At 43.5% G+C, this 23739-nt stretch overlaps 1 protein-coding gene across 1 annotated transcript in view; it reads left to right on the plus strand.

Annotated features, from left to right (window-relative positions):
- The window catches only part of LOC128702553 (dynactin subunit 1-like), a 236683-nt gene that overhangs the window by 50759 nt on the left and 162185 nt on the right, over positions 1 to 23739 (plus strand). The window contains exons 4-5 of the mRNA XM_070105266.1: positions 10283 to 10406; positions 22306 to 22494. Of these exons, the coding sequence (XP_069961367.1) occupies positions 10283 to 10406; positions 22306 to 22494 (313 nt within the window). The remainder of the gene's footprint in view (positions 1 to 10282; positions 10407 to 22305; positions 22495 to 23739) is intronic.

The following is a 23739-nucleotide window of genomic DNA, read 5'->3' on the forward strand; positions in this document are numbered from 1 at the left end:
GTCTTCCTACTACTGGTTGAGCCATGTGACAGAGGCCAGTTGGCCGGTTGGCCCTCGTGGAGAACACAATGCACTACAGACCAGAGCAATGACCCATGTAGTTCAGGGACAAAGATGTTACTGGTACAGCATTTCACTCTTTAATAGAAGAGTTCGGTCATGGCCTCTTTCTTTTATGCACATTTAAGAATGCCTACTAAATCATAAAGGCCTACCATTTAAGTAGGCTTTAAGTTACTAGGATTAAGTTTGCCTGAAAAGTGCTACTGGCGCTCTCTCATGCCTACCAATATCTTATTATAAGTAAACTACATTTTGTACCCCATAATATGATATAAATACATATTTGAATTTGAATTTTTACACACAGTGAAACGTTGTAGTAATATAAATCTTTGTTTTAATTAAGAACGAACACGTGCACACACACACACACACACACACACACGTACACACACGTACGTACATACATTGGGCCAACACGTGGCTCTCTGAAAGGCCTGTTCTATATACAGAGCAGTTTTCTGTATTTGCAGTTGAAAAAACCATACCACGGGTGGGATTTGAACCCGCGGTCAGAGAGTCTCAAAACTCCAGACCGTCGCGTTAGCCACTGGATCAGCTAGCCAGTGGCTAACGCGACGGTCTGGTGTTTTTTGACTCTGACCGCTGGTTCAAATCCCGCCCATGGTATGGTTTGTTTGCAATCGTGTCATTACGATTTCATTAGTCTTGCAGCTGAATGTGTTGAAAATTGAGTACCACGTTCCATGAAGACCTCTCCTGTGATATTCAGTTCTGGGTGAACTAATTCAGTCGCACTTACCATAATGAGCCTCTATATAGAAGTGTCCTTTAAGAGAAGTGACTGTACCCACAAGACTTTATAGTATAGTAGTAGTAGAAGTAGTAGTAGTGGTAGTAGTAGTAGTAGTGGTAGTAGTAGTACTGATGAGTGGGATATAATTGAGTGGAGTAGAATGCTTTCACTGTGTTCAAGCACCAGGTTGATGCTGCTATTGTCTAGTGTTCCTAGTGTTACTTTTATATGTAAATTATTTCTGATGGCCTTATGTGACGACTGTGTGGTGACTGTATGATGACTATGTGTAACGACTGTATGGCAACTGTGTGATGACTTTGTGTGATGACTGTGTGATGACTGTGACGACTCTGTGATGACTGTAATGACTGTGTGTGACGACTGTGTGATGACTGTATGTGATTGTGTGAGATGACTATGTGTAATGAATGTGATGACTTTGATGACTGTGACTGATGACTGTGACAGCTGTGTGCAATTATGCAACGACTGTGTGACAGCTGTGTGTGATTGTGTGTGGCGACTGTGTGAGATGACTGTGTGTGACAACTGTGTGTAATGACTATGTTGAATGTGTGTGATGACTGCGTGTATGAAGGATTTCGGGACAACTATGAAAGCATACACACAACGCCCGTAGATGTACACGTACACACTGTCCACCGTATCAAACAGTACATCACTATAAGAGTACACACATACACACCGTCTATAAAGCAATAGATAATGACAGTTTTGCCTAAGTTCATTACTCTGAACTACAGCAATGTTGTGATGAGTAAAATAATTTGGTCTAATTCACCAGAATTTTGTATATGGTAAACCTGCAAATCCAAAATGTGGTCAGTGGGTTTCATAAAATATTTCTTTAATACGAAAATCATTGGTTAGGCCTAAAAAATGCTGGCCAGGCTGCATTCAGGTTAGATTAAACAATGCTAAAATCTGACAAATCTTGTGGCATGTGACTTGCCTAAGATATAAATTCTATTATAAAGCCAAGAGCTATATTGTAAAGTTATTATAAGGCTGTTCAGGCCTACATGGCTAATACTCTGCTTTATTATAAAGCTATTCAGGCCTACCTGTTTAATATGGCCACTCGCTTTAGAGCGCCGTACTAAAGCTTCACTATACAGTTATATTTGTTTGTTATTTTTGACGCTTGCCTCGACTTAAGATGATTTTTGGCAGCTTTCAATTTTATTATTTATACTTGTCCATCAGTTTTTTTTAGGCCTAGTGCTATTGGACACTAAATAAACACTTTTTAGGCTTCTGTATGCACTTGCAAGCAAAAAAAAGCTGCAGTAGGCTTTACGGCGGAGGTCTGGGTCTATTCCACCCTGTTATCTAAGTATGCGTATGTATATCATGTAATTTTTTTTTTGTTTTTTTTTTTGTTTTTTTTTGTTTTTTTGTAAAATCAATTTAAGAAACCACTTCCAGAAATGCAAATGGGCCAAAGTGAATATTTTTGTTAGTGGTTTGAGGAGAACCTGCCTAGCATGGGCCAATAGGCATATGGCATTGTCATCTTCTTATGCATTAGGTAGGTCTATGTGCATGCAGTTAATTTTTTGGGTGCAATTTTTAAAAAAAACAGGATTAATGGAGGAGCTTTAAGAGAGATGAGCATTATTTGTATACAGTAGAACTCCATTATTCGCAGATTCTGTTTCCACTGTTTCAGTTATCCTTGGTTTACCTTGGCCGAAAAATAACCCTTAATTTTGGTTGATAATGACGAACACAAAAGTAGTGATGATGGAAGGTCTTTGAAGCCTAAGAGAAGCTGTGAAGTGCTTCATATTAGTGAAAAAATAATAATTCTCCACTTTATCATGGGTATACATGTAAATAAAAAATTGCATAGAGGCTTCGCCACTACCCGCTGTTTTGGGTATCCACGGTGGGTCTAGGAACATATCCCCCAACAGATACCATGGCACTACTGTAGTTTGCTTAATTAAAGCTTTTCTGTTGCATTGCTTTAACCCTTAAACGGTCCAAATAGATTGACGTTCAAATTTATTTTATTTTTTTTATTATCACATTGGCCGATTCCCACCAAGGCAGGGTGGCCCGAAAAAGAAAAACTTTCACCATCATTCACTCCATCACTGTCTTGCCAGAAGGGTGCTTTACACTACAGTTTTTAAACTGCAACATTAACACCCCTCCTTCAGAGTGCAGGCACTGTACTTCCCATCTCCAGGACTCAAGTCCGGCCTGCCGGTTTCCCCGAACCCCTTCATAAATGTTACTTTGCTCACACTCCAACAGCACGTCAAGTATTAAAAACCATTTGTCTCCATTCACTCCTATCAAACACGCTCACGCATGCCTGCTGGAAGTCCAAGCCCCTCGCACACAAAACCTCCTTTACCCCCTCCCTCCAACCTTTCCTAGGCCGACCCCTACCCCACCTTCCTTCCACTACAGACTGATACACTCTTGAAGTCATTCTGTTTCGCTCCATTCTCTCTACATGTCCGAACCACCTCAACAACCCTTCCTCAGCCCTCTGGACAACAGTTTTGGTAATCCCGCACCTCCTCCTAACTTCCCTACGAATTTGTAGGGTCCAAAAGTAGTTCTAGGTCTTTTTTACATATTTTCAAATATAACAAAAAAAAAAGTGTAGATAAAAGTTTTTTTTACACATTTTCAAATGTAAAAAAAAAAAGGTGATATACATTTTTTTACATACTTTCAAATGTTGAAAAAACGTATATATACGTTTGGACCGTTTAAGGGTTAAGAGAGCAGTTAAGTCAGACCACAGGAGTAGGCCTACCCTTGTAAACAACCCTAGTTCCTCTATATACAGTCAGTTCGAACTGGCACTGATGGACACCTGGTTGTCTGTATCTTGCTTGATACACAGTGGAGATGTTGCACCTGACTGCCTGGCCTTTATCAACATCTTGCAACATTGCTAAATATTGCTGAATGTTGTTGAATGTTGCTTAACACTGCACTATTGTAACATTTCTCCTGCACATAACACCAGCATTGCAATTGCTATTGCCCTTTGGTATGCAGCTTGCCATTGCAAGCTTTCACAGCATTACAATGCTACCTTAATTAGAATGTTAACCTTCTGCCCTCTTCCTGGTAGACATGATAGCCTCTGTGTTGTATGTGGTCAAAGTATGAATGAGAAGAGTAAAATGGGACCTGAATTGTGGCTCTGGCATGTGGCAGGCCCTGTAATGTAACCTGTCAGGACCTCTCAGAACCTGCCAGGACCTGTCAGAACCTGCCAAGACCTGTCAAGCTGTCAGAACCTGGCAGAACATGCCAAGACCTGTCATAGCCTGCCAGGACCTGTCAGAACCTGCCAGGACCTGTCAGAACCTGCCAGGACCTGTCAGAAGCTGCCATGACTTGTCAGAAGCTGCCAGGACTTGTCAGAACCTTCCAGGACCCATCAAAACGTGTCAGGACCTGTTGGCACCATGTTTCACATCCCTGTTCATTCTCTTACTTAACAACAGTTGTTGCCAACGACCGTCGTTGCTGTGTAAATGTATTGGGAAATAGTCATCTTAACCCTTTAACTGTCCAAACGTAGATCTACGTTTTTTTCAACATTTGAAAGTATGTAAAAAACGTAGATCTACTTTTGGAGCACTACGCATGTGAATGTAGATCTATGTTTGGACAGTTTAAGGGTTAATGGTGTTTCTTCTTCTATGTCTAATTAGTAGTTGTCTTCTGTGTGTAAATATGGACTTCATTAGTGGCTTTGCCTTAGATTAAAGTTAGAAATATTTTTGTTTTTGATTTTCCATGTCTTCAGAGTCAATGTATGTAAGTTTTTAAGTGTAAATTATTTTATAATTTATTTTCTCTATATTATTATATTATTTTTGAATAATACTGTACAGTGGTACCTCGTTCTGAACTTAATTCATTCTAAAAGGCTGTTCGAGTGCCGATACCGAATGAATTTGTTCCCATAAGGAATAATGTAAATTAGATTAGTCCGTTTCAAACCCCCAAAAACATACTTACAAAAGCACTTACAAAAATACTCTTATATAATTGTTTGAGTTGGGAGCTGTTCGAAACTTGAGGTACCACTGTATTCTTAAATAATAATACAGTGGAACCACGAATATCAGCCGTTGCTTTTATCGGCCGATTCGTATTTAGGCCACTTTTTGGGCGGAAATTTTGCTCCGTATTTTGGCCGGTGTCTCATAAATCATCTATTATACACGTCAGCCCGCCTCCTGCCGAGACGCCACGTGTAGGTAAGTCAATCTCCATGTGTCTCTTGGTGGATGAGCATATACTCCGTGCATTCATCCAAACATTTTCATAAAATCCATTGGTTTTTGTGCTTGTTTATTAAGTGCGACTGTGAAATAAGCCACCATGGGCCCAAAGAAAGTTCAGAGTGCCAGCCCTTTTGGTAAAGAAAGTGAGAAACACAATGGAATTTAAGAAAGAAGTTATTGAAAAATATGAGAGTGGTGTGCGGGTGCTGGAACTTGCCAGATTGTATGGGAAATCCAAATCAAAAGTAAAAGGACACAAGTGCAACTAATGTGACATTTATTGTGGCAACGTTTCGCTCTCCAGGAGCTTTATCAAGCCATAGGAATGGCTTGATAAAGCTCCTGGAGAGCGAAACGTTGCCACAATAAATGTCACATTAGTTGCACTTGTGTCCTTTTACTTTACATATTGTCGGTAATTCTACCAACTTTATTACAAATCCAAATCAACAATCGATTCCATCCGGGGAAAGAAAGAACAATCAAGGAAGCTGATGTGGCGAAAGGGGTAAACATGTTAATGAAAGAGAGATCACAGACAATGGAAGATGTGGAGAAGTTGTTGTGGATCAGCGAGAAACAGTTAGCAGGAGATAGTGTTTCAAAGACAATCATTTGTGAAAAGGCAAGGCAGTTGCGTGCGGATCTCGTAAAGAAAATGCCTGGAACTAGTGTTAACGTTAGTGAAGTTAACCCTTTGACTGTCGCAACCCCCAATTCTGAGGTGTCTCCTAGTGTCGCAAAATATTTGAAAACAAAAAAAAATATTTTTTCTTATGAAATGATAGAGAATTTTTTCCCGATGGTAATGACACCAAAAGTATGAAATTTGATGAACAACTTACGGAATTACACTCTCATGAAGATAGTGACCTTGGCGATATTTATGAATCGGCGATTTTTTCGCCCACTTTGAGCCCTATTTTTGGCTAATTCCATTGTTCCAGTCGCTCAAACTCATAGCTATTTCTTTAGAATTCCATTTGTTCTATCGATTGAGTACAAGAAACCGCCCATTTACTGATTTCAACTACCCAATAAAGTGGTCAAAAATTGGAAATTTGGCCAATTTCATGCAAATTAAAAAATATGCCAATTTCAAAATAGGGTCCAGAATGAACAATGCAGACATTCCTGGCTCTAAAATAACATTTTCTTTGTTCATCAGTCATGTCTCCAGGCCCCTCTGATATTACTCTTGCTTTCTATTTTTAATTTTTATTCAAACAAAAAATAGAAGATTTACTGTTATGCAGACTACTGCAATATTGTAATAATTGTAGAAATAACATCAACCCATTCATGACTGCATATTAGAATGGCTAGTTGGACATTTATTGGACAATGGCATCATTTATTTACTTTTGAACATGGGCAAAAATCAAACATTTCCCCTATTTTGAGCTCCATTTCCAGGTCCTTTTCATAGTAAAACCAATCAAAATTACCTTTATTTCTGTAATATTTTTACCATTCTATCAAATGAAACCAAGAAAATGAGAATGCAACCATAAATTATATATGAAAATACACCTCAAAGTCGGCGTTTTAATCCAAAAACACAGTTGGAGTTTTTTTTTTCTCATTATGCACTGCAGGATTTTGTTATACAGTGCACACTGACCACACAGACCCATTCTCTCACATGTGGGCCTACCAGATTTCTCCCGCTTGACTTGAAGCTGCTAGAATTTTTGAGGGTGTTAATGTTGCTGTTTAGGCTGTAGAGTAAAGCACCCTTCTGGCAAGACAGTGATGGAGTGAATGATGGTGAAAGTTTTTCTTTTTCGGGCCACCCTGCCTTGGTGAGAATCGGCCAATGTGCTAATAAAAAAAATATATATATATACGTCAAACACATTGACTCGTAAGACGTATATATACGACCGAAACAGTCAAAGGATTAAGGCCAGCAGAGGCTGGTTTGACAGATTTAAGAAGCGTAGTGGCATACACAATGTTGTAAGGCATGGTGAGGCTACAAGTTCAAACAAACATGCGGCTGAAAAATTTGTGCAGGAATTCAAGGGTTATGTAGAGACTGAGGAATTCCAACCCCAGCAAGTGTTCAGTTGTGAGGAAACAGGAAGAAACACGTCTCTTTTGGAAGAAAATGCCAAAGAGGACGTACATCATGCAGGAGGGAAAGGCACTCCCAGGACACAAGCTTATGAAAGATAGGCTGACACTCATGTTCTGTGCTAATGCTAGTGGGGATTTCAAAGTGAATCCTTTACTGGTGTACAATTTTTTGAAGTCTGAAATGACCTGCTAGACCATGGGCTGGTAGGAGAGGAGTTGCATTAGGGGGCAAGAACTTCACTGTGACGAAACTAAACTCCTGCACCATTTGCTCTTCCAAGTCTGGAGGATGAGCAGGAGCATTGTCCATTACCAGGAGCCCCCTGAGTGGCAATTTACTTTCCAGGAGGTATTTCTTCACACTTGGGCCAAACACTTCATTAAACCAATCAAGGAAAATTTGCCTAGTGACCCATGCCCTACTGTTAGCCTTCCACATCACACACAAATTACTCTTGGCAACACTGTTTTTCTTCAACACACTGGTATTTTCAGAGTGATACACCAGTAAAGGCTTCACCAGTAAAGGCTTCACCAGTAAAGGCTTCACCAGTAAAGGCTTCACCAGTAAAGGCTTCACCAGTAAAGGCTTCACCAGTAAAGGCTTCACCAGTAAAGGCTTCACTGCCATTACTACAAAACATGAGAGTTAGCCTGTCTTTCATAGGCCTTTGTCCTGGGAGTGCCTTTTCCTCCTGTGTGATGTACGTCCTCTTTGGCATTTTCTTCCAAAAGAGGCGTGTTTCGTCACAACTGAACACTCGTTGGGGTTGGAATTCTCCAGTGTCTACCTACCCCTTAAACTCCCGTACAAACTTCTCAGCCGCTTTTTTATCAGAATTGGCAGCCTCACCATGCTTTACCACACTGTGTATGCCACTACGCTTCTTAAATCTCTGAAACCAGCCTTTGCTGGCCTTAAAATCACAAACATCACCACTCATTGCAGACATTTTTTTAACAAGATCGTCATGCAGCTGCCTTGCTTTTTCACATATAATCGACTGCATAATACTATCTCCTGCTAACTGTTTTTGGGTAATCCAGACCAACAATAACTTCTCCACTTGTTTGAGGGTTTGCGATCTCTTTTATGTCAGCATATCTACCCCGTTTGCAACAACAGCACACTTTATTTCCCTTCCCTTCGCCATGATCGAAGTGATGATTGAATGGGGTTTGCCGTACATCCTGGCAACTTCTGTAACACGCACTCCGCTCTCATATTTTTCAATGATTTCCTTCTTGAATTCGATTGTGTTCCTCACTTTCTTTACCAAAGAGCTGGCGCTAGGAGCTTTCTTTGGCCCCATGGTGGCTTATTAAGCAGTTGCAAGCACAAAAAAAATGGATTATTATGAAATGTATTGTACGAACCCGCAGGGTGATGGTCACGCGCTGGTAAACAATGGCACACCGAGTGTGAATGGTGATGGGTGGACGCATACCAGACGGTCGCCGAATCATGAGTCGAATCATGATTCCTGAAGCTAAATTTTGCCGAAAAAACTTGCTGAAAGTCAGACTTCATGAAAGTCGCAGCTGCCGAATGGCGGGGGTCCACTGTATTATTTTATTAAATGTATTCTTTTTTTAATTATTTTTAAATTTATTATTTTTTAAAAATATTATATTTTTAAATAATATTAATTTTCAATAATATTAAGTAATATACTTGAAAAATATTAATTTCTATATTATTTTTGAATATATTATATATATATTATAATATATTATAATAATATATATAATAATATATTTGATATATTATTATTATTTTATTATTATCACACTGGCCGATTCCCACCAAGGCAGGGTGGCCCGAAAAAGAAAAACTTTCACCATCATTCACTCCATCACTGTCTTGCTAGAAGGGTGCTTTACACTACAGTTTTTAAACTGCAACATTAACACCCCTCCTTCAGAGTGCAGGCACTGTACTTCCCATCTCCAGGACTCAAGTCCGGCCTGCTGGTTTCCCTGAACCCCTTCATAAATGTTACTTTGCTCACACTCCAACAGCACGTCAAGTATTAAAAACCATTTGTCTCCATTCACTCCTATCAAACATGCTCACGCATACCTGCTGGAAGTCCAAGCCCCTCGCACACAAAACCTCCTTTACCCCCTCCCTCCAACCTTTCCTAGGCCGACCCCTACCCCGCCTTCCTTCCACTATAGACTGATACACTCTTGAAGTTATTCTGTTTCGCTCCATTCTCTCCACATGTCCGAACCACCTCAACAACCCTTCCTCAGCCCTCTGGACAACAGTTTTGGTAATCCCGCACCTCCTCCTAACTTCCAAACTACGAATTCTCTGCATTATATTCACACCACACATTGCCCTCAGACATGACATCTCCACTGCCTCCAGCCTTCTCCTCGCTGCAACATTCATCACCCATGCTTCACACCCATATAAGAGCGTTGGTAAAACTATACTCTCATACATTCCCCTCTTTGCCTCCAAGGACAAAGTTCTTTGTCTCCACAGACTCCTAAGTGCACCACTCACCCTTTTCCCCTCATCAATTCTATGATTCACCTCATCTTTCATAGACCCATCCGCTGACACGTCCACTCCCAAATATCTGAATACATTCACCTCCTCCATACTCTCTCCCTCCAATCTGATATCCAATCTTTCATCACCCAATCTTTTTGTTATCCTCATAACCTTACTCTTTCCTGTATTCACTTTAAATTTTCTTCTTTTGCACACCCTACCAAATTCATCCACCAGTCTCTGCAACTTCTCTTCAGAATCTCCCAAGAGCACAGTGTCATCAGCAAAGAGCAACTGTTCACTTATATGTTTCACTGTAAACACCTGGTCCACACACCCCCTACCTTTCCTAAAGCCTCCTTGTTCATCTGCTATCCTATTCTCCGTCTTACTCTTATATATTATTATTTTTAAAATATTATTTTTATATCGAGAGTATTTACTCTTGTGTGTACCTCTGTATGTGTGCTCAAATTGTTAATAAATAAATAAATAAATAAATAAATATTAGTGATGATGGTCAGGTTATTTACACCAGGACAAGGTTGTTGAAGTATTACTTGGTTGTTCATACAGGTTGCCTATAGGGAGCGCTGGTAAGGGCGGCGGTGGGTCGTCGCAGTACAGTCGCGATGACCGCACCCCAAGTAAGGAGTCGTCCCCTCGTAATGACTCTAAGAAACCATCAGCCTTTGTTGAAGTAAGTACTAGTGCGTGTGTGTGTTTGTGTGTGGTGTATGTGTTGGGTTTGTGTGTGTGTGTGTGTGTGTGTGTGTGTGTGTGTGTGTGTGTGTGTGTGTGTGTGTGTGTGTGTGTGTTTGTGTGTGTTGTGTGTGTATTTCTGTATGTGTGTGTGTGTGTGTGTGTGCATGTGTGTGTGTGTGTGTGTGTGTGTGTGTGTGTGTGTTGTATGTGTTGTGTAGGTGTGTGTGTTGTGTGTGCTGTTTGTGTGTGTGTGTGTGTGTGTGTGTTGTTTATGTGTGTGTGTGTGTGTGTGTGTGTGTGTGTGTGTGACTATTTTGTCCAAGGCACATGTCACTAAGACACTTGCCCTGTTTGTGTGTGTGTACTCGCCTAATTGTGGTTGAAGGGGTCAGGACTCAGCTCCTGGCCCCACCTCTTCACTGAATGTTACTTGGTCCTCTCTCTCCCTGCCCCATGAGCTTTATCATACCTCATCTTAAAGCTATGTATTGTTCCTGCTTCCACTACATCACTCACCAGACTGTTCCGCTTCCTGACTACTCTATGACTGAAGAAATACTTCCTAACATCCCTTTGACTCATCTGAGTCTTTAGCTTCCAAGCATGACCCATTGTTTCTGTGTCTCCTCTCTGGAACATCCTGTCTGTCCACCTTGTCTTTTCCATGCAGTATTTTGTATGTCGTTATCATGTCTCCCCTGACCCTCCTGTCCTCTAGTGTCGTCAGTCTGATTTCCATTAACCTTTCTTTGTAGGACATTTCCCTTAGCTCTGGAACCAGCCTTGTTGCAAACCTTTGCACTTTCTCTAATTTCTTGACATGCTTGACCTGGTGTGGGTTCCAAACTGGTGCTGCATGTTCCAGTATGGGCCTGACGTACACGGTGTACAGTGTCTTGAATGATTCCTTACTGAGGTACCTGAACGCTATTCTCAGGTTTGCCAGGCGCCCATATGCTGCAGCAGTTATCTGGTTGATGTGTGCTTCTGGAGACGTGCTCAGTGTTATACTCACCCCAAGGTCTTTCTCCTTGAGCGAGGTTTGCAGTTTTTGGCCACCTAGCCTATGCTCTGTAGTCTTCTTTGCCCTTCCCTGATCTTCATGACTTTGCATTTGGGGGGATTAAATTCGAGAAGCCAGTTTCTGGACCAGGCTTCCAGTCTGTCTAGATCTCTTTGAAGTCCTGCCTGATCCTCATCTGATTTGATTCTCCTCATTAACTTCACATTGTCTGTGAACAGGGACACTTCTGAGTCTATCCCTTCCATCATGTCATTCACATACTATACCAAAAATAGCACTGGTCCTAGGACCGATCCCTGTGGGACCTCGCTCATCACAGGTGCCCACTGTGATACCTCATCACGTACCATGACTCGTTGTTGCCTCCCTGTCAGGTATTCTCTAATCCTTTGCAGTGCCCTTCCTGTTATTCGTGCCTGATCCTCTAGCTTCTGCACTAATCTCTTGTGAGGAACTGTGTCGAAGGCCTTCTTGCAGTCCAAGAAAATGCAATCAACCCACCCCTCTCTCTTACGTCTTACTTCTGTTACTTTATCATAAAACTCCAGAAGGTTTGTGACACAGGATTTTCCTTCCATGAATCCATGCTGGTTGTCGTTTATACTGTTGTTCTGTTTCAGGTGCTCTTCCACTCTCCTGACAATCTTCTGCATTACTTTGCATACTATACACATCAGTGACACTGGTCTATAGTTTAGTGCCTCTTTTCTGTCTCCTTTTTTAAAAATGGGAGCTACATTTGCAGTCTTTCATACCTCAGGTAGTTGCCCAGTTTCACGGGGTGTGTTGAAGATTGTGGTTAGTGGCACACACAGCATTTCTGCTCCCTCTCTGAGGACCCATTTGGAGATGTTGTCCAGTCCCAATGCCTTTGTGTGTGTGCATGTGTGTGTGTGTGTGTGTGTGTGTGTGTGTGTGTGTGTGTGTGTGTGTGTGTGTGTGTGTGTGTGTGTGTGTGTGTGTGTGTGTGTGTGTGTACTCACCTAGTTGAGGTTGCGGGGGTCGAGTCTGAGCTCCTGGCCCCGCCTCTTCACTGATCGCTACTAGGTCACTCTCCCTGAGCCGTGAGCTTTATCATACCTCTGCTTAAAGCTATGTATGGATCCTGCCTCCACTACATCGCTTCCCAAACTATTCCACTTACTGACTACTCTGTGGCTGAAGAAATACTTCCTAACATCCCTGTGATTCATCTGTGTCTTCAGCTTCCAACTGTGTCCCCTTGTTACTGTGTCCAATCTCTGGAACATCCTGTCTTTGTCCACCTTGTCAATTCCTCTCAGTATTTTGTATGTCGTTATCATGTCCCCCCTATCTCTCCTGTCCTCCAGTGTCGTCAGGTTGATTTCCCTTAACCTCTCCTCGTAGGACATACCTCTTAGCTCTGGGACTAGTCTTGTTGCAAACCTTTGCACTTTCTCTAGTTTCTTCACGTGCTTGGCTAGGTGTGGGTTCCAAACTGGTGCCGCATACTCCAATATGGGCCTAACGTACACGGTGTACAGGGTCCTGAATGATTCCTTATTAAGATGTCGGAATGCTGTTCTGAGGTTTACTAGGCGCCCATATGCTGCAGCAGTTATTTGGTTGCTGTGCGCTTCAGGAGATGTGCTTGGTGTTATACTCACCCCAAGATCTTTTTCCTTGAGTGAGGTTTGTAGTCTCTGACCCCCTAGACTGTACTCCGTCTGCGGCCTTCTTTGCCCTTCCCCAATCTTCATGACTTTGCACTTGGTGGGATTGAACTCCAGGAGCCAATTGCTGGACCAGGTCTGCAGCCTGTCCAGATCCCTTTGTAGTTGTGCCTGGTCTTCGATCGAGTGAATTCTTCTCATCAACTTCACGTCATCTGCAAACAGGGACACCTCAGAGTCTATTCCTTCCGTCATGTTGTTCACAAATACCAGAAACAGCACTGGTCCTAGGACTGACCCCTGCGGGACCCCACTGGTCACAGGTGCCCACTCTGACACCTCGCCACGTACCATGACTCGCTGCTGTCTTCCTGACAAGTATTCCCTGATCCATTGTAGTGCCTTCCCTGTTATCCCTGCTTGGTCCTCCAGTTTTTGCACCAATCTCTTGTGTGGAACTGTGTCAAACGCCTTCTTGCAGTCCAAGAAAATGCAATCCACCCACCCCTCTCTCTCTTGTCTTACTGCTGTCACCATGTCATAGAACTCCAGTAGGTTTGTGACACAGGATTTCCTGTCCCTGAACCCATGTTGGCTGCTGTTGATGAGATCGTTCCTTTCTAGGTGTTCCACCACTCTTCTCCTGATAATCTTCTCCATGATTTTGCATACTATACATGTCAGTGACACTGGACTGTAGTTTAATGCTTCATGTCTGTCTCCTTTTTTAAAGATTGGGACTACATTTACTGTCTTCCATGCCTCAGGCAATCTCCCTGTTTCGATAGATGTATTGAATATTGTTGTTAGGGGTACACATAGCGCCTCTGCTCCCTCTCTCAATACCCATGGGGAGATGTTATCTGGCCCCATTGCCTTTGAGGTATCTGGCTCACTCAGAAGCCTCTTCACTTCTTCCTCGGTTGTGTGCACTGTGTCCAGCACTTGGTGGTGTGCCCCACCTCTCTGTCTTTCTGGAGTCCCTTCTGTCTCCTCTGTGAACACTTCTTTGAATCTCTTGTTGAGTTCTTCACATACTTCACGGTCATTTCTTGTTGTCTCTCCTCCTTCCTTCCTTAGCCTGATTACCTGGTCCTTGACTGTTGTTTTTCTCCTGATGTGGCTGTACAACAGTTTCGGGTCAGATTTGGCTTTCGCTGCTATGTCATTTTCATATTGTCTTTGGGCCTCCCTTCTTATCTGTGCATATTCGTTTCTGGCTCTACGACTGTTCTCCTTATTCTCCTGGGTCCTTTGCCTTCTATATTTCTTCCATTCCCTAGCACACTTGGTTTTTGCGTCCCTGCACCTTTGGGTAAACCATGGGCTCATCCTGGCTTTTTCATTATTCCTGTTACCCTTGGGTACAAACCTCTCCTCAGCCTCCTTGCATTTTATTGCTACATATTCCATCATCTCATTAACTGTGTGTGTGTGTGTGTGTGTGTGTGTGTGTGTGTGTGTATACTCACCTGTTTGTGGCTGCAGGGGTCAACTCACAGCTTCTGGGTGTGTGTACTCGCCTATTTGTGGTTGCAAGGGTTGAGCCATAACTCCTGGCCTCACCTCTTCACTGATTGCTACTGGGTCTTCTCTCCCTGCTCCATGAGCTTTATCAAACCTTGTCTTAAAATTATGTGTGGCTCCTTCCTCCACCACATCACTTTCTAGGCTATTCCACTGCCTGGCAACTCTGTGACCGAAGAAATACTTCCTAATGTTCCTTTGACTCATAGGAGTCTTCAACTTCCAATTGTGACCCCTTAACAAAAAAAGTATCCAAAACGGTGGGGATCCTCTCCAAGATACGATACTACGTGCCGCAAACTGCCCTTCTCGCACGATAGCATTCACTTATATATCCATACCTCACCTATGCTATCTGTGTTTGGGGATCAACTGCAGCAATACACCTAAAGCCAATAATAACCCAACAAAAAGCCGCAGTAAGAATAATCACTAAATCCCATCCCTGGCAACACCATCCCCCCACTCTTCATACATCTAAACTTACTCCCTGTTCAGAACATCCACACTTACTGCTGTGCAATCTATATCTACAGGACCTTAAATTCCAATATTAACCTTGACCTAAAATGGTTTCTTGATAGTTGTGACAGGATCCACAGGCATAACACCAGACACAAACATCTCTATGACATTCCCAGTGTTTGACTAAACCTTTACAAAAATTCAATTTATTTCAAAGGACCTAAAATCTGGAACACCCTACCTGAGAACTCTAGAACTGCAGACACATTCATCACTTTCAAAACTACAGTTAGAAAACATCTTATCTCCCTGATCCACCCCGACAACTAACTACATGATAACCACCTGGTGGTTCACAATTACACTCACTCACCTACTGACTATAAACCCAGAAATACTAATCTTAATCTTAAAATAATAAATCCTAACTAGTCATAAGTTTGCCTATGATACTCCAATATAGACACTTTGTATTGTGCCAAAACAAAAGCATTCACATTGCTAAACTCACAAATTATGATGTAGTCACTTAGCCTTAATACCATAATCTGTAAGGATTTAATGGTAAGAATTAATCTAAGTCTGCTCGAAATGCCTAGCCATGCTAGGTGTCCTAGTGGCCCCCTCTGTAATTAGTATTTTATAACATGTAAACCACACAATACCCAAAACCTGTAAATCCCACATTGTAACCCTTATAGAGAATAAACTTGAATTGAATTGTTTGTGCATTTGTGTGTGTATGTGTTTGTGTATGTGTGTTTATGTGTGTGTGTGTGTGTGTGTGTGTGTGTGTGTGTGTGTGTGTGTGTGTGTGTGTGTGTGTGTGTGTGTGTGTACTCAACTCACCTAATTGTAGTTGCAGGGGTTGAGTCATCGTCCTGGCCTCACCTCTTTGCTGGTTGCCATTAGGTCCACACACTCCCAGTTCCATGAGCATTATCATACTTCTTCTTAAAGCTGTGTACTGTACCTTCCTCCACTACCTTTCTTTCCAGACTGTTCCACTTCCTGACAACCCGGTGACTGAAGAAATACTTCCTAACATCCCTGTGACTCATCTGAGTCTTCAACTTCCGTTTGTGACCCCCTTGTTTCTGTGTCCCATCTCTGAAACGTCCTGTCCCTGTCAATCTTGTCGATTGCTTTCGGTATTTTGTATGTTGTTATCATGTCTTCTCTGTCTCTCCTGTGCTCCAGTGTTGTCAGGTCAATTTCCCTTAGCCTCTCCTTGTTGAACATGCCCCTTAACTTCGGGACTAGTCTTGTTTCAAATCTTTGTACTTTCTCTAATTACTTGACATGCTTTGCCAGGTTCAGGTTCCAAACTTGTGGTGCGTACTCCAATATGTGCCTGATTGTACATGGTGTACAGACTCCTGAATGGCTCCTTACGGAGATGTCAGAATTCTGTTCTTAGGTTTGCTAGTCGCCCGTGTGCCATGGCAGTTATTTGGTTGATGTGCGCCTCAGGAGATATGTTCGGTGTTATGGCCACCCCAAGATCCTTTTCCTTGAGTGAGGTTTGTAGTCTGTCCCCCTAGACTGTGTGCTGTCTTCGGTTGTCTTTGCCCTTCTCCGATCGTCATGACTTTGCACTTGGCGGGGTTGAACTCCAGGAGCCATTTTTCTGGAGCAGGCCTGTAACCTGTCCAGATCCCTTTGTAGTCCTGCCTGGTCCTCCTCCGATTGAATTCTCCTCATTAACTTCACATCGTCTGCAAACAGAGAGACCTCTGAGTCTATTCTTTCTGTCATGTTATGTCATTGTGTGTGTGTGTGTGTGTGTGTGTGTGTGTGTGTGTGTGTGTGTGTGTGTGTGGGGTGTGTGTGTGTGCAACACATGCATGTGTGTGTTTGTGTGTATGTGCATGTTGTGTGTGCATGTGTTGTGGTGTGTGCGCATGTGTGCGTGTGTGTGCGTGCGTGTGTGTGTGTGTGTGTGTGGTGTATGTGTGTGTGTGTGTGTGTGTGTGTGTGTGCACGTGTGTTGTGTGTGTGTGTGTGTTGTGTGCATGTGTGCACATGTGTGTTGTGTGCATGTGTGCACATGTGTGTTGTGTGTGTTTGCATGTTGTGTGTGTATGTGCATGTTGTGTGTGTGTGTGTGCATGTGTAGTATGTGTGTGTGTGCATGTGCACATATGCATATGCCATGACTGGTTCAGGATGGACCATTAAGTCAGTACTAGCATGACACTGGTTCAGGATGGTCCTTTAAGTCACTACTAGGATGACACTGGTCCAGGATGGTCCATTAAGTCACTACTAGCATGACACTGGTCCAGGATGATCCATTAAGTCACTACTAGCATAACAGTGGTCCAGGATGGTCTGTTAATTCGCTACTAGCATGACAGTGGTCCAGAATGGTTCAAAACGTTGTTTTCAAAATTAAATTCTGATGTGCACTCTGGCTGACACAGTTGTGCACTGTCTGACAGTTGTGCACCCTGGCTAACAGTCATGCACTCTGGCTGACAGATAGTCATGCACCCTTGCTGACAGTTGTGTACTCTGGCTGACAGTTGTGTACCCTGGCTGACAGTTGTGTACTCTGGCTGACAGTTGTGCACCATGGCTGACAGTCATGCACCCTGGCTGATAGTCGTGCACTCGTCATAATTGAAAACTCTCATAATATATTTTACTATATTTTTACTATTTTACTATTCCATCTTCCAATGTTATTAAAGCTTTGCTCTTGGAAGACTAACATGCATAATATGACCTGCATCCAGATTGTACAGTGTGACCAGTGTCCAGATCGCACAGTATGACCTGCATCCAGATTACATAGTGTGACTTCCAGATTGCACAATGCGACCTGCATCCAGATCACACAGTGCGACCTGCGTCCAGATCACACAGTGCGACCTGCGTCCAGATCACACAGTGCGACCTGCGTCCAGATCACACAGTGCGACCTGCGTCCAGATCACACAGTGCGACCTGCGTCCAGATCACACAGTGCGACCTGCGTCCAGATCACACAGTGCGACCTGCGTCCAGATCACACAGTGCGACCTGCGTCCAGATCACACAGTGCGACCTGTGTCCAGATCACACAGTGCGACCTGTGTCCAGATCACACAGTGCGACCTGTGTCCAGATCACACAGTGCGACCTGTGTCCAGATCACACAGTGCGACCTGCGTCCAGATCACACAGTGCGACCTGCGTCCAGATCACACAGTGCGACCTGCGTCCAGATCACACAGTGCGACCTGCGTCCAGATCACACAGTGCGACCTGCGTCCAGATCACACAGTGCGACCTGCGTCCAGATCACACAGTGCGACCTGCGTCCAGATCACACAGTGCGACCTGCGTCCAGATCACACAGTGCGACCTGCGTCCAGATCACACAGTGCGACCTGCGTCCAGATCACACAGTGTGACCTGCGTCCAGATCACACAGTGCGACCTGCGTCCAGATCACACAGTGCGACCTGCGTCCAGATCACACAGTGCGACCTGCGTCCAGATCACACAGTGCGACCTGCGTCCAGATCACACAGTGCGACCTGCGTCCAGATCACACAGTGCGACCTGCGTCCAGATCACACAGTGCGACCTGCGTCCAGATCACACAGTGCGACCTGCGTCCAGATCACACAGTGCGACCTGCGTCCAGATCACACAGTGCGACCTGCGTCCAGATCACACAGTGCGACCTGCGTCCAGATCACACAGTGCGACCTGCGTCCAGATCACACAGTGCGACCTGCGTCCAGATCACACAGTGCGACCTGCGTCCAGATCACACAGTACAACATGCGTCCAGATTGCACAACGTGACCTGTGTCCAGATCGCACAGTATGACCTGCATCCAGATTACATAGTGTGACTTCCAGATTGCACAATGCGACCTGCATCCAGATCACACAGTGCGACCTGCGTCCAGATCACACAGTACAACATGCGTCCAGATTGCACAGTGCGACCTGTGTCCAGATCACACAGCGTGTCCTGCCTCCAGATTGCACAGCGCGACCTGCGTCCAGAGTGCACAGTGTGTCCTGCATCCAAATCACACAGTGCAGCCTGCATCTAGATCGCACAGTGTGTCCTGCATCTAAATCACAGTGTGTCCTGCATCCAGGTGTCACAGTGTGTCCTGCGTCGAGATTGCACAGTGTCACCTGCATCCAGATCGCACAGTCACCTGCATCCAGATTGCACAGTCACCTGCATCCAGATCACACAGTGCGACCTGCTTCCAGATTGCACAGTGTTCCTGCATCCAGATTGCAGTGTCAGTTGCATCCAGATTGCAGAGTGTCACCTGCATCCAGATTGCAGAGTGTCACCTGCATCCAGATTGCACAGTGTCACCTGCATCTAGATTGCACAGTGTCACCTGCATCCAGATTGCACAGTGTCACCTGCATCCAGATTGCACAGTGTCACCTGTATCCAGATCACACAGTGTCAACTGTATCCAGATTGTACAGCGTCACCTGAATCCGGATTGCACAGTGTCACCTGCATCTAGATTGCTCAGTGTCATCTGCATCCAGATTGCACAGTGCCACCTGCATCCAGATTGCACAGTGTCACTTGCATCCAGATTACACAGCATCACCTGTATCCAGATCACACAGTGTCACCTGCATTCAGATCGCACTGTCACCTGCATCCAGATCATACAGTGTCATTGCACAGTGTCACTTGCATCCAGATTGCACAGTGCCACCTGCGTCCAGATCGCAGAGTGTCACATGTGTCCAGATCGCACAGTGCTTCCTGCGTCCAGATCACACAGTGTGTCCTGCATCCTGATGACACAGCGTGTCCTGCATCCAGATTGAACAGTGTGTCCTGTGTCCAGGTTGCACAGTGTCACCTGCGTCCTGATCGCACAGAGTCACCTGCATCCAGACTACACAGTGCAGCCTACCCAAGACCTTCCCATTTTTTTTTTTTTTTTTTTTTTTTAAAGTTAGGCCTGCTGAAATCTTGCTTCATTCTTGTGTTGTCAAGCTGACACAGATCAGCCACCTGAGCCAGTAGGCCTAGACCCAGTAGGTCTCAACTGCCACTTCCCTGCACCTGCCATTCTCCTTTGCTGGAAAAATCAAAACCTTCCCCTCCCCCAAAATAAAACCTTCCCTTCCCCAAAAACTAAAACCTTCCCCTCCCCAAAAACTAAAACCTTACCCTCCCCAAAAACTAAAACCTTCCCCACCCCAAAAACTAAAACCTTCCCCTCCCCAAAAACTAAAACCTTCCCCTCCCCAAAAACTAAAACCTTCCCCTCCCCAAAAACTAAAACCTTTCCCTCCCCAAAAACTAAAACCTTCTGCTCCCCAAAAACTAAAACCTTCCCCTCCCCAAAAACTAAAACCTTCCCCTCCCCAAAAACTAAAACCTTCCCCTCCCCAAAAACTAAAACCTTCCGCTCCCCAAAAACTAAAACCTTCCTCTCCCCAAAAACTAAAACCTTCCCCTCCCCAAAAAATGAAATTCATGTTCTTGTACACAAATAACCCGCACACTTCAGTCCGACTTGGACCATTTACAAAGTCACACTGACGAGAAGTAGAGCAGGACGGGTATATATAGGCAGGAAGTGGTAGTGGAAGTAGAAGTGGTAGTAGTAGTAGTAGTAGTAGTAGTGGTAGTGGTAGAAGTAGTAGAGGAGGTGGAAGGAAATACGTACAGTGGACCCCCGCTTTACGATCAGCTCCCAATGCGACCAATTATGTAAGTGTATTTATGTAAGTGCGTTTGTACGTGTATGTTTGGGGATCTGAAATGAACTAATCTAATTCACAATATTCCTTATGGGAACAAATTCGTTCAGTACTGGCACCTGAACATACTTCTGGAATGAAATAATATCATAAAGCGGGGGTCCACTGTAGTAGCGGGGAAGTAAGGAGGAGGAGCCAGCCAATTACTAAGAGAGGGGAGCACTGCAAGGGAGCTAGGTGCCCAAGAAGGAGAGCGAGAACACAGAGGTGTGACTTTGTAAATGGTCCAAGTTGGACTGAAACGTGGTAAGCTCCTCTCTTCTATGTGCGGGTTATTTGTGTATCGTTCCAGTCACGGTATTGTGCCTTTTTCTGTTATTCATGTTCTTATTTTAATAGACTGCTTTACAGTTTACATCAATTAAGTTTTGCTGAGGCCAGTGGCACACCCATTGGTGGGGGAGATGCCAGTGTTTTATTTTTCAGTGGATAATTTTGACCAGTGGCCTCAAAAAGCCCCTTCCCCCATTGTTTCAGAAATTATTTATTGAAATGGTTTCTAAGATTTTTTTCATCATCTTGTATGGCTTTTAGGTTAATTACCCATCCCTGATATAAATTTTGATTTACAACCCCTCCTTGGTTGTAATTTTGACTTTCAAAAACCTCTAGATTGAAATTTTGATGTTTATAAACCTCCTGATTGACATTTTGACTTAAGGGCCCTCTCAGATATAAAATTTGAATTAAGGACCCTCCCAGATTGAAATTTTGGCCCAAGCTTTCCCCTCCAGATCGAAATTTTGGCTGTGCCAGTGCCCTAGGTCTACAGACATTTCCAGTGGTATAGCCCACTGTTGAATCAACATGGACCTCCCCTACTCTCGCACAATATTTATGATATACATGTATCTATTTTTTTGTTCAGTATTACTGTACAATATATATGCAGCAGATGCTGATAGACTTCTATTGTTTCAATTTCTTTTTCTTATTTCAGCTTTTTTTTTTTAATTTTCTATGTTTGCTAGCATCAGTAGCTTTCTTTAAGTCATTTTTAAGTACAATCTTATTAAGCTCCTCTATATACAGTCAGTTATCTTATAAAGCTCATCTATATACAGTCAGTTATTTTATAAAGGTCATCTATATACAGTCAGTTATCTTATAAAGCTCCTGTATATAGTGCAATTATTTGAAAGTCACTGAGAAATTATGGTCAGAATTGAGTAGGTCACACTGTCCGAGGACTTCGATGTGGTACTCACTTTTTCAGTGACATAGGAGGTTATGCTGTATACATGAGCTTTGTAAGAGAGCTGAGTGTACGTTGCTAGTAGATCAATAATGTTTTAAGAGTGCACTCGCTCTGAAGCTCACACCTGTGACACCTCACCAGCTAAGCTTACTCATGTCATCCAGGTGATACTTGTAAACAAACTGATTTTTGCAGCGACAAAAAAGTTTTTCTATTTCTATCTCTCTCTCTCTCTCTCTCTTTCTCTCTTGAGTGTTCGGCAATGAGGAGGGTGGTATTGTTGCAGGGCCGGCCAGGCGCTCGTTCTGGCCGTGGGTCGAGCGGAGTTGGCACAAAGGGCGGGCCAGTGGACCGCCCGGGGTCACAGCTCGTCCCCTGCACCCCCGCCTCGGCTACCGGGCCGGGGGACGGCAGTGACGCGCCGTTCAGGGGGCCACCGGTCCAAGGCTGTGACTTTGCCTGTCAGACCGAACAAGTAACTTCCACCATCACTAACTGTGCATGACTGCCTTTTGTAATGCATGAGCAATGTAGTAGCTAATTTATTTTTGTTGTAGCAAACCCTGCTTTACCTAGCAGCAGCAGCAGCCACAGCAGCCGCAGCAGCCGCAGTAGCAGCCGCAGCAGCAGCCGCAGCAGCAGCCGCAGCAGCAGCCGCAGCAGCAGCTCTTCTTAAGGTCCTAAATCGATTAATCTGCTTAACCAAAACGAAATTAATATGTCTGGGGCAAATTATTAGCAACACACACCTTAATTATTAAAGAAACTGTAAAAATCCTCCCAATCCTGGACCTCACATATACGTATATATACATGTATATATACACACATTATGTATGTATGTATATATATGGGGTTTTCAGGAACTGAGTACAGTACATAAATTTAAAGATTACAGTACCTTGGAACAGCTAATCAAAAGTCCACACTTAGTGGAGGAATTTATGAGTACATTTCGATCTGTCCCGGACAGAAACGTAGTCATAAGATTCCTAACCCAGGTGTAGGATTTTGAACTCATCGTGGTGAATTGAAGTTAAAAAATGTTTAGATTTAGAAGAGATGTATGATTTAGAAGAGATGTATGGTTTAGCAGTAGTAGAGTTGTTGTTGAGTGGAACAATGTACCAAGTAGAGTTATTGAAGCTGATAAGCTTGTAATAGGCTGGAGATATGAGTTGAGAAGGACCTGCCTAGTATGAACCAGTAGGCCTATTGCAGTGCTCTTCCAGTCTTGTTGTCTTGTTATGATTTGAAGGAAAGAGTAAGGGAAAGTCCATGGAGGGTTCACCTGACCTTTCACTCTCCTGTTTACCTAACCTGCTTTCTAATTTGTTCACCTAACCTGCTTTCTAATCTGTTCACCTAACCTGCTTTCTAATTTCCTCACCTAACCTGCTTTCTAATCTGTTCACCTAACCTGCTTTCTAATCTGTTCACCTAACCTGCTTTCTAATTTCCTCACCTAACCTGCTTTCTAATCTGTTCACATAATCTGCTTTCTAATCTGTTCACCTAACCTGCTTTCTAATCTATTCACATAATCTGCTTTCTAATCTGTTCACGTAACCTGCTTTCTAATCTGTTCACCTAACCTGCTTTCTAATCTGTTCACCTAACCTGCTTTCTAATCTGTTCACCTAACCTGCTTTCTAATCTGTTCACGTAACCTGCTTTCTAATCTGTTCACCTAACCTGCTTTCTAATCTGCTCACCAAAC

Source organism: Cherax quadricarinatus, chromosome 98 (genome assembly GCF_038502225.1).
Source record: "Cherax quadricarinatus isolate ZL_2023a chromosome 98, ASM3850222v1, whole genome shotgun sequence".
In the NCBI taxonomy this organism is placed as follows: domain Eukaryota; kingdom Metazoa; phylum Arthropoda; class Malacostraca; order Decapoda; family Parastacidae; genus Cherax; species Cherax quadricarinatus.